The 12,596-nt window shown below is 35.1% G+C and overlaps 1 protein-coding gene across 1 annotated transcript; it reads right to left on the bottom strand.

The window, feature by feature from the left end:
- Positions 1-8,047: 8,047 nt before the first annotated feature.
- LOC146872091 (uncharacterized) lies at positions 8,048-10,249 on the bottom strand. Its single transcript, XM_085664378.1, has one exon. The coding sequence runs from the start codon at positions 10,247-10,249 to the stop codon at positions 8,246-8,248; it is 2,004 nt and encodes a 667-aa protein (XP_085520504.1). The 3' UTR covers positions 8,048-8,245.
- Between the last annotated feature and the right edge of the window lie 2,347 nt (positions 10,250-12,596).

Below are 12,596 nucleotides of genomic sequence, written 5' to 3'. Positions count from 1 at the left end.
TCGGTATATGAGAACATAAAATCATGAAATCTTTCTAAATACTTGTGCCACAGATTGAAAAATGTTATCAATCGATTCAGAACATTGCATTTCATAAGATCAAACATCAATTTTATAGTGGAATCGAAGTTTTTAACATTGTTTCATTTCGTATATACGATTTTTCGCTCATATACGCGTATCGACGAAAAATGAAAAATTGAAATCTCGTCCGATTTCAATGATTTTATATTCTATCGACGCAGAATGAAGAATATAACAAGAATATAACGTTTTTACTATGTGTAAATACGCGTTATAACATGAAATTTGTCGAAAAATGTAATCGACATATGCGAATTTCGGTATATGAGAACATAAAATCATGAAATCTTTCTAAATACTTGTGCCACAGATTGAAAAATGTTATCAATCGATTCAGAACATTGCATTTCATAAGATCAAACATCAATTTTATAGTGGAATCGAAGTTTTTAACATTGTTTCATTTCGTATATACGATTTTTCGCTCATATACGCGTATCGACGAAAAATGAAAAATTGAAATCTCGACCGTTTTCAATGATTTTATATTCTATCGACGCAGAATGAAGAATATAACAAGAATATGACGTTTTTACTATGTGTAAATACGCGTTATAACATGAAATTTGTCGAAAAATGTAATCGACATATGCGAATTTCGGTATATGAGAACATAAAATCATGAAATCTTTCTAAATACTTGTGCCACAGATTGAAAAATGTTATCAATCGATTCAGAACATTGCATTTCATAAGATCAAACATCAATTTTATAGTGGAATCGAAGTTTTTAACATTGTTTCATTTCGTATATACGATTTTTCGCTCATATACGCGTATCGACGAAAAATGAAAAATTGAAATCTCGTCCGATTTCAATGATTTTATATTCTATCGACGCAGAATGAAGAATATAACAAGAATATGACGTTTTTACTATGTGTAAATACGCGTTATAACATGAAATTTGTCGAAAAATGTAATCGACATATGCGAATTTCGGTATATGAGAACATAAAATCATGAAATCTTTCTAAATACTTGTGCCACAGATTGAAAAATGTTATCAATCGATTCAGAACATTGCATTTCATAAGATCAAACATCAATTTTATAGTGGAATCGAAGTTTTTAACATTGTTTCATTTCGTATATACGATTTTTCGCTCATATACGCGTATCGACGAAAAATGAAAAATTGAAATCTCGTCCGATTTCAATGATTCTATATTCTATCGACGCAGAATGAAGAATATAACAAGAATATAACGTTTTTACTATGTGTAAATACGCGTTATAACATGAAATTTGTCGAAAAATGTAATCGACATATGCGAATTTCGGTATATGAGAAGATAAAATCATGAAATCTTTCTAAATACTTGTGCCACAGATTGAAAAATGTTACCAATCGATTCAGAACATTGCATTTCATAAGATCAAACATCAATTTTATAGTGGAATCGAAGTTTTTAACATTGTTTCATTTCGTATATACGATTTTTCGCTCATATACGCGTATCGACGAAAAATGAAAAATTGAAATCTCGTCCGATTTCAATGATTTTATATTCTATCGACGCAGAATGAAGAATATAACAAGAATATAACGTTTTTACTATGTGTAAATACGCGTTATAACATGAAATTTGTCGAAAAATGTAATCGACATATGCGAATTTCGGTATATGAGAACATAAAATCATGAAATCTTTCTAAATACTTGTGCCACAGATTGAAAAATGTTACCAATCGATTCAGAACATTGCATTTCATAAGATCAAACATCAATTTTATAGTGGAATCGAAGTTTTTAACATTGTTTCATTTCGTATATACGATTTTTCGCTCATATACGCGTATCGACGAAAAATGAAAAATTGAAATCTCGTCCGATTTCAATGATTTTATATTCTATCGACGCAGAATGAAGAATATAACAAGAATATGACGTTTTTACTATGTGTAAATACGCGTTATAACATGAAATTTGTCGAAAAATGTAATCGAAATATGCGAATTTCGGTATATGAGAATATAAAATCATGAAATCTTTCTAAATACTTGTGCCACAGATTGAAAAATGTTATCAATCGATTCAGAACATTGCATTTCATAAGATCAAACATCAATTTTATAGTGGAATCGAAGTTTTTAACATTGTTTCATTTCGTATATACGATTTTTCGCTCATATACGCGTATCGACGAAAAATGAAAAATTGAAATCTCGTCCGATTTCAATGATTTTATATTCTATCGACGCAGAATGAAGAATATAACAAGAATATAACGTTTTTACTATGTGTAAATACGCGTTATAACATGAAATTTGTCGAAAAATGTAATCGACATATGCGAATTTCGGTATATGAGAAGATAAAATCATGAAATCTTTCTAAATACTTGTGCCACAGATTGAAAAATGTTATCAATCGATTCAGAACATTGCATTTCATAAGATCAAACATCAATTTTATAGTGGAATCGAAGTTTTTAACATTGTTTCATTTCGTATATACGATTTTTCGCTCATATACGCGTATCGACGAAAAATGAAAAATTGAAATCTCGTCCGATTTCAATGATTTTATATTCTATCGACGCAGAATGAAGAATATAACAAGAATATGACGTTTTTACTATGTGTAAATACGCGTTATAACATGAAATTTGTCGAAAAATGTAATCGACATATGCGAATTTCGGTATATGAGAACATAAAATCATGAAATCTTTCTAAATACCCGTGCCACAGATTGAAAAATGTTATCAATCGATTCAGAACATTGCATTTCATAAGATCACACATCAATTTTATAGTGGAATCGAAGATTTTAACATTGTTTCATTTCGTATATACTATTTCTCGCTCATATACGCGTATCGACGAAAAATGAAAAATTGAAATCTCGTCCGATTTCAATGATTCTATATTCTATCGACGCAGAATGAAGAATATAACAAGAATATAACGTTTTTACTATGTGTAAATACGCGTTATAACATGAAATTTGTCGAAAAATGTAATCGACATATGCGAATTTCGGTATATGAGAAGATAAAATCATGAAATCTTTCTAAATACTTGTGCCACAGATTGAAAAATGTTACCAATCGATTCAGAACATTGCATTTCATAAGATCAAACATCAATTTTATAGTGGAATCGAAGTTTTTAACATTGTTTCATTTCGTATATACGATTTTTCGCTCATATACGCGTATCGACGAAAAATGAAAAATTGAAATCTCGTCCGATTTCAATGATTTTATATTCTATCGACGCAGAATGAAGAATATAACAAGAATATGACGTTTTTACTATGTGTAAATACGCGTTATAACATGAAATTTGTCGAAAAATGTAATCGACATATGCGAATTTCGGTATATGAGAACATAAAATCATGAAATCTTTCTAAATACTTGTGCCACAGATTGAAAAATGTTATCAATCGATTCAGAACATTGCATTTCATAAGATCAAACATCAATTTTATAGTGGAATCGAAGTTTTTAACATTGTTTCATTTCGTATATACGATTTTTCGCTCATATACGCGTATCGACGAAAAATGAAAAATTGAAATCTCGTCCGATTTCAATGATTTTATATTCTATCGACGCAGAATGAAGAATATAACAAGAATATGACGTTTTTACTATGTGTAAATACGCGTTATAACATGAAATTTGTCGAAAAATGTAATCGACATATGCGAATTTCGGTATATGAGAATATAAAATCATGATATCTTTCTAAATACTTGTGCCACAGATTGAAAAATGTTATCAATCGATTCAGAACATTGCATTTCATAAGATCAAACATCAATTTTATAGTGGAATCGAAGTTTTTAACATTGTTTCATTTCGTATATACGATTTTTCGCTCATATACGCGTATCGACGAAAAATGAAAAATTGAAATCTCGTCCGATTTCAATGATTTTATATTCTATCGACGCAGAATGAAGAATATAACAAGAATATAACGTTTTTACTATGTGTAAATACGCGTTATATCATGAAATTTGTCGAAAAATGTAATCGAAATATGCGAATTTCGGTATATGAGAACATAAAATCATCAAATCTTTCTAAATACCTGTGCCACAGATTGAAAAATGTTATCAATCCATTCAGAACATTGCATTTCATAAGATCAAACATCAATTTTATAGTGGAATCGTAGTTTTTAACATTGTTTCATTTCGTATATACGATTTTTCGCTCATATACGCGTATCGACGAAAAATGAAAAATTGAAATCTCGTCCAATTTCAATGTTTTTATATTCTATCGACGCAAAATGAAGAATATAACAAGAATATGACGTTTTTACTATGTGTAAATACGCGTTATAACATGAAATTTGTCGAAAAATGTAATCGACATATGCGAATTTCGGTATATGAGAATATAAAAACATTATATCTTTCTAAATACTAGTGCCACAGATCGAAAAATGTTACCAATCGATTCAGAACATTGCATTTCATAAGATCAAACATCATTTTTATAGTGAAATCGAAGATTTTAACATTGTTTCATTTCGTATATACGATTTTTCGCTCATATACGCGTATCGACGAAAAATGAAAAATTGAAATCTCGACCGATTTCACTGATTTTATATTCTATCGACGCAAAATGAAGAATATAACATGAATATGACGTTTTTACTATGTGTAAATACGCGTTATAACATGAAATTTGTCGAAAAATATAATCGACATATGCGAATTTCGGTATATGTGAACATAAAATCATGAAATCTTTCTAAATACCCGTGCCACAGATTGAAAAATGTTATCAATCGATTCAGAACATTGCATTTCATAAGATCACACATCAATTTTATAGTGGAATCGAAGTTTATAACATTGTTTCATTTCGTATATACTATTTCTCGCTCATATACGCGTATCGACGAAAAATGAAAAATTGAAATCTCGTCCGATTTCAATGATTCTATATTCTATCGACGCAGAATGAAGAATATAACAAGAATATAACGTTTTTACTATGTGTAAATACGCGTTATAACATGAAATTTGTCGAAAAATGTAATCGACATATGCGAATTTCGGTATATGAGAAGATAAAATCATGAAATCTTTCTAAATACTTGTGCCACAGATTGAAAAATGTTACCAATCGATTCAGAACATTGCATTTCATAAGATCAAACATCAATTTTATAGTGGAATCGAAGATTTTAACATTGTTTCATTTCGTATATACGATTTTTCGCTCATATACGCGTATCGACGAAAAATGAAAAATTGAAATCTCGACCGATTTCACTGATTTTATATTCTATCGACGCAAAATGAAGAATATAACATGAATATGACGTTTTTACTATGTGTAAATACGCGTTATAACATGAAATTTGTCGAAAAATATAATCGACATATGCGAATTTCGGTATATGTGAACATAAAATCATGAAATCTTTCTAAATACCCGTGCCACAGATTGAAAAATGTTATCAATCGATTCAGAACATTGCATTTCATAAGATCACACATCAATTTTATAGTGGAATCGAAGTTTATAACATTGTTTCATTTCGTATATACTATTTTTCGCTCATATACGCGTATCGATGAAAAATGAAAAATTGAAATCTCGTCCGATTTCAATGATTCTATATTCTATCGACGCAGAATGAAGAACAAAACAAGAATATAACGTTTTTACTATGTGTAAATAAGCGTTATAACAGGAAATTTGTCGAAAAATGTAATCGACACATGCGAATTTCGGTATATGAGAAGATAAAATCATGAAATCTTTCTAAGTACTTGTGCCACAGATTGAAAAATGTTACCAATTTATTCAGAACATTGCGTTTCATAAGATCAAACATCAATTTTATAGTGGAATCGAAGTTTTTAACATTGTTTCATTTCTTATATACGATTTTTCGCTCATATACGCGTTTCGGCGAAAAATGAAAAATTGAAATCTCGACCGTTTTCAATGATTTTATATTCTATCGACGCAGAATGAAGAATATAACAAGAATATGACGTTTTTACTATGTGTAAATACGCGTTATAACATGAAATTTGTCGAAAAATGTAATCGACATATGCGAATTACGGTATATGAGAACATAACATCATGAAATCATTCTAAATACTTGTGCCAAAGATCGGAAAATGTTATCAATCGATTCAGATCATTGCATTTCATAAAATCAAACATCAATTTTATAGTGGAATCGAAGTTTTTAAAATTGTTTCATTTCGTATATACTATTTCTCGCTCATATACGCGTAACGACGAAAAATGAAAAATTGAAATCTCGTCCGATTTCAATGATTCTATATTCTATCGACGCAGAATGAAGAATATAACAAGAATATGACGTTATTACTATGTGTAAATACGCGTTATAACATGATATTTGTTACGTCCCAGACGGGAGAAAACACAAAAAAAAAGAATTTTTAATTGTGAGCTGCTAATACGGTCAGGTCAAGGACTACCCTTCTACTCCAACCTCGCAGACTCCTCTCGTTTTGGTACAAGGACTCGGGATTGAGAGCAAGTGATTCCTGTTGCTCGAAGAATGGCTGCCGCATAGAAAACCGTCCGCTCCTTTGATGTATATTAGCGCCAATATATTTTTACTGACTTACCACCGCTGCCAAGACTTTCCAACCAATGAATGATATCAGGGGGTTGCCGTATATCCTGGACTGGAATTCGCCCCCTTGGGTAGATATTAATTCAAACGCCCTCAGATTCTTTAGATGAATGGATGGGAAGTTCGGTGGACAACGAGATGAATGAAAAGTATCACCACAATTTAACAATAACGATTTAATATATATATATATATCACTAAAAATACACTAAATATACAGTTCGGTAAAACATTTGATTCAAACCATGAATTAGTTATTTGTGCGCGGAACTCGGGATACGCGTAATAATTATTTATTCTAATTTGTAACTAATTTACAACTTCACCCGAATTAACCAGTAGAAAGAGAGAAGAAAGATTCTTCCGTTATGGCCCTTATACTTGTTTAACCATACGGTCGCTCTCGAAGGCGTAATTGCCTATGAATCGTATGTCGTAATAATAAAACTACCCAGTAGATATGTCTATAATTCCTAAGTACAATGTTAAGTTGATTTATCTTAAGCGCGGAGCTAAAAGTATTGCTGCTGATCGGATTGAGCGACGGATGAAGACTGGCTGCCGCTCCGCTGGTCTCCCACTTGGTTGACTCCCCAATGATGTTGCTGCGCATGCGCGCCGCTCAGACTTGCCGCCAGCACGCGAGGGTATTGCCCGTGGGAAAGGAGTGGCGTGATGTAGTACAAGCATTCCTTCGTTACTTTTCTGGGAATTGCTGCCAGTCGACGCTTATCACCGGATGTAGTTCCGAGAATTCTTAGCCTCAGGAATGCGGTTATCAGCGGATACATTTCACAGAATTCTCGGTTCCCAGGCGCGGTTATCACCGGATGTAGTTCCTGGAATCCTTAGCCTCTGGAATGCGGTTATCACAGGATGTAGTCTAGCCATTCGTGATATGAATGTCTCGGCTTGTCGCTCTATCTTTATTACTTATATTCTAAATATTACAACATTATTATTTTAATAATTATTATTTAATAATGTGTGCCATTATAAGTGTGCGAGGATTTTAATAGTATATAATTATTGTTATTTCTAATTATGATTCTCATCTTAATAATTATGTAATATAAGGTCCCTTACCGCTATTAATCTATTATTAATCTGTTTTTATGCGTGTACGTATATATGTATATATATATATACATATATATATATATTGTTAATTTCTAGATATAAGGTCTTACCTATGTACTTTATTCTGTTTGTTTAACAATTTTTATTTTGACATATGTTCTTTCTTTTTATTTATTAAGTGAACCTTATCTAACAATAGTGTTCCCATTTTAATAATAATAGTGAATTATATCTCTTGTTAAAATTTCTGAGGTGCGATTAATTATTATTATGGCGTTACCCACTGTAGATTAACCTACAGAAGATTTCCGAGAGCAGAATTACCGATGTTGGATTATCTAAAGTAGAACTAGAGACAGTATGATTACCGACAGTGGGATTAGCATTTCCGTATCCTATATACTAATGTCTAGAGATGCTTGGGTACCACACGTCGTTATACGGCGACGTGACACCTCCCCCCTTAATTGAGTCGTTAGGAAATTTCTATTTCTGACGACTTGTTTTTACGAGCTGCTAGGATGCTTTCGAGAATCGGATATTTTGAACTTCCTCTGGTTGCGGGTGTCGGAGTAGCATCATCTTTTGTGTCGTCCACCGTTACTTCAATGGTATCACTATTTCCTTCACCCTTTGTTGTCTTCCTTCCGTCTTGCTTATCTGATCGTCCCAGATGAAGAAGTAGATGCGTCAACGAACTCCAGATGGCTCCTAACAGATGTAAGCTCCATCCATAGACAGTATGGAGCACGTATCCTCTGATAATGGCGTCGACACATAATTTTACGCCTTTAACTAGGATAAATAATCCGATCATTCCAGCACTTGCTGATCCAAATGCTAAAAAGCCTTGCCACAGCTTCGAGATTGCGCTATCCGTAATTTTGTTGATGTCTGCTTCTCCCAATAAGTTATACATCGAAACAGTGTTAGGTGGGATGCGGTGTCCTGTCGCTCCTCTGGCAATTGTATTTAAAAGTCCTGGTCTCTCTGCGGGGAACATGATGTGGTCCCGTAAGTTGTCCAAGTCTTGATGCGTATATATTCCGCTCGTCATTAAGTTCTTGGTATTAATATATTTCCATGCTAGCTTTGTTAATGGTTGGAGTGTTTGAGGAGGGAGTACCTCCACAGGTTTCGGTGTCAGTCTGTACCAATTTCCCTCCAAGTAGTACATGGATGGTAGTAGTGCGTTGCATTCCTTTATGGTGCCTGTCTTTACCAGTATTCTCGATTTTGGTGTCAGGTAAAGACTGTTATTCTGGTGCGTGACAGGTAGTTCATGGTAACATTCTTCTGATTGCCTAATGCTGACTGGGACGGGTGTACATTTTACTATGTGAATGACTTCCCCTACAGTTACTGCCATGTACCCAGCTGCCTTCATGATTGTATAAGCGAACTCATCTGGGCGGAGGGTTGCTAATGCCAAAGCGTTCTTAAGGACCTGTTTTTCTAGTTCGCACTTTTGCCTAATTACGTCGCTGTACAGGGCTGTCATTTGCGTTCTTATGTGTTTTTCGAGGTAAACAAATTTGGAGTTAACATAAGCGAACAGATCGAGGTTTTCGACTGATAATTTTGCTTTTGACGCAAAGGTCCTTCCTTTCTGCGTCTCTAGAATGAATAATTTTGGATGCTCGCTCAGTAGTAAAGTATATCCGCACAAATGATGCTCTGCTCTTTTTTCCAAGGTGAATGTAACGTCTTGAGTCGTGATGGTGTATATGTCCGGGTATACTTCCGTATTACCCATGGTTTTTAATTTGGTCGCAAATCCTTCATATAACACCTTGTAGTTATCGAAGTTACAGGACGACTCCGGCCTGGTCGACCAAAACGCATTTCCTTCCTCGTCGGTTAGGCACATTCCATCCGTAAATACGCACACCTCTCCTTTGCTCAAAATCACGTTGTTCTGTCTTATCTTTACAGTAGCATAATATTCCTTGATGTTAATTTTGAGTGATGCTTGCACCACTACATTGTCCCACGTGCCGTACGGATCGGCGTATTGTGTTCCCGAACACTTGCCGTCCATTGAAATTGATCCTGCTAATGTGGCACTCCGATATTCGGTGGCATTGGCCCGCAATCCTGATACCTGCAGGGTCGGTGTTATTCCCATTATACCGGTGTTGAACGTGGCCTTGCATGCCTCAGCTGTTAAGTCCATCAGGTATATTCGCCTTCCATTTTGAACAGCTGACACATGTGATGACATTCCGCAATAATAAATTGTTCTATCAATCTCCACTCGGCATTGGTATACGTGCGTGTAATCGTATTCTGCTAATTGTAGAAGCTGAATGTAGACTTCTGTAGCATTGGGTGCATGTGATGGGATATTACATTCTCCCGTGTCCAATAGTGAAATTGTTGTGATGTTGGTTGATCCTCCCCCACAGTCGTACCCCAACAAACAGTAACATTCAGAGATGATTCCTACGGTTGTTATTAAAATTCCGAGAAGCCCCATGGTTTCTGTAAAATAATCACCTTAACCTATTTCATTTTAGATATTCTTAACTTATTAGCATGCACTATCCTAGTATGGTTTCCTATTGATAGTTTAACATTATTTCGAGGGAGTATTTCTAAAATCTGATGAGGTCCTGTATATTGGTTGCCGAATTTGTTAGTAGGTTCCTTCAGTAAAAATACCTTATCCCCTTCCCTTAGCGTTAACGGTCTTGCTTTCTTGTCGTAATACCTTTTTGAAGTTTCCTTCGATCTCATCAAATTTTGTCGTGCTACCTCTTGTGTTCTATTTATTTTGTTTATTAGATTCGCGTAATATTGTAAGTATGTCCTGTCCATTTCATCGTCCAAAGGTGGATCTGAGGCTGGAACCCTAGCTAATTTTCCGAAGACTAGTTCGTAGGGCGTGTATCGTGTTCCCTCGTGTACACTTGTATTATATGAAAAGATAGCCGTGTCTACCCATTCGTCCCAATCTTTTTCCTTATCCGTAAATTGCTTCAGGTACTCGATTAGGACATGGTGAGACCTTTCCAATGATCCGTTTGACTGTGGGTAGAAAGCTGTAGTTTTGTACTGCTTTATCTTAAATTTACGTGCTATAGCTCGTAGTAGGGTACTTAAAAAGTTTGATCCTTGGTCTGTGAGTATTGCCCTAGGCGCTCCGAACTTACAAATTAAATTTGAGATTAAAGCATTGGCAATGTCTATTGATGTTGTGCTCGCAAGAGGGACGGCTAAAGAGAATTTTGTTAACTGATCCTGAATCGTCAAAATATATTTATTCCCCTTTTCAGTCTGGGCTAGAGGACCCACTACGTCGAGTGCTACTTTATCGAATGCAGATCCTGGTGTGTCCGTTAACACCATTGGTTGCTTATTTTTGACTCTAACTAGCTTTTTCAGTTGGCAATCCAAACAATTTTGTATGAAGGTCTGAATCTGCCCTTTCATATTTTCCCAAAAGTATCTCGTTCTTATTCTGCTATAAGTTTTGGTCACTCCCTTGTGACCCCCTAAAGCAGATGAATGGTTTTCGCGTATTAGGTCCTCGCGCTCATTCTCCTTGGGTATTCTAATCAAATTTTTACAGAAGCAAATTGTGCAATCTTCCGCGTCGAATAATTCTCCTAACCTTTGCTGGATATATTCCCATGGTATGTCATCTATTCTGTTCGAACTGGAGATGCTTACCGTACGCAAATCTAGTTCCCTTGTCACTGATAGGAGCGATTCCAGAGCATCATTCAGAATTTCTACATCCGTTATCACATTATTATTTTCCTTAATGACTAATGATATTAGATTTTTAGATCCATATTTAGTGACCCTTGCCCGACCTAGAGTTAAATCCTTGTAATTTGGGAGTTTATTCATATCCTGAAGCTGTTTAGCACCCTCATCGCAAGGGTTGCCCTTCTGAGTAATGAAGATAGCTAGATTATCCCTTCTCATTGTTAATCTATCTCTAGTTTCTGTAAGATTCTGTGAAATTCTGAATGTGTACTCTTCCTGATTCTGCAATTCATATGGCCGCGATATTGGTTCGAATAAAGTATCGGAACTGGAGTCTGAATCGCTATCAGCAATGATAGGAGAATTATTTGAGCAAATACCCTCCGTCTTGCCTGGCACCTTACTTATGTCTATCCGATCGAAGAGCTTCTCTAGCTCTCTTGTATCAGATCCGTGTGTGCCTGACCTGCGAGAATACAAGGACTCGTTTGAGGAGCTGTCGTCTCTATGTAGTGGCAAGACCTGCGCCGTTCCTGGTGGATTTCGCGAAAGAGCGTCGGCATTTGCATTGGCTGTGCCTGCCTTGTATATTATTCTGAAATCGTACTCGGCTAGTTTCAAACCCCATTTGGTCAAACGCGAAGTTGGATCTTTGTGGGATTTTAGCCACACCAGTGGACGATGATCAGTAACTAGCGTAAATTGCCTGCCATATAAGTATGGCCTAAAGTAGTGCACGGCGTAGACTATTGCTAAGAGTTCGCGTTCGATGGTCGAGTAGTTCTTTTCAGCTATATTTAGTAGTCTTGAACAATAAGAGATAGGCAGGTCTTTCCCTATCGGTCCCTGACTAAGCACTCCACCTATAGCATAACCTGACGCATCCGTAGTAACGTTAAATTCCCTACTGAAGTCTGGGTATTGGAGCACAGGTTCCTTGCACAGCGTGTCTCGTAGTGTCACGAATGCCATTTCCTGTGGCTCACCCCACTTAAATGTCACTTCCTTCTTTAATAACTCTGTGAGAGGTCTTGCCAGCTTAGAGAATCCGGGGATGAACCTCCTATAGTATCCCGCGAGTCCCAAGAATTGTCGAACGTTCTTAGCTT

This window comes from Vespa mandarinia, unplaced genomic scaffold, assembly GCF_050613455.1.
Source record: "Vespa mandarinia isolate Hongniang unplaced genomic scaffold, ASM5061345v1 scaffold_55, whole genome shotgun sequence".
Classification (NCBI taxonomy): Eukaryota; Metazoa; Arthropoda; class Insecta; order Hymenoptera; family Vespidae; genus Vespa; species Vespa mandarinia.
The sequence above is the reverse complement of the archived record's forward strand: the minus strand, read 5'-3'. Positions and strand labels throughout refer to the sequence as shown.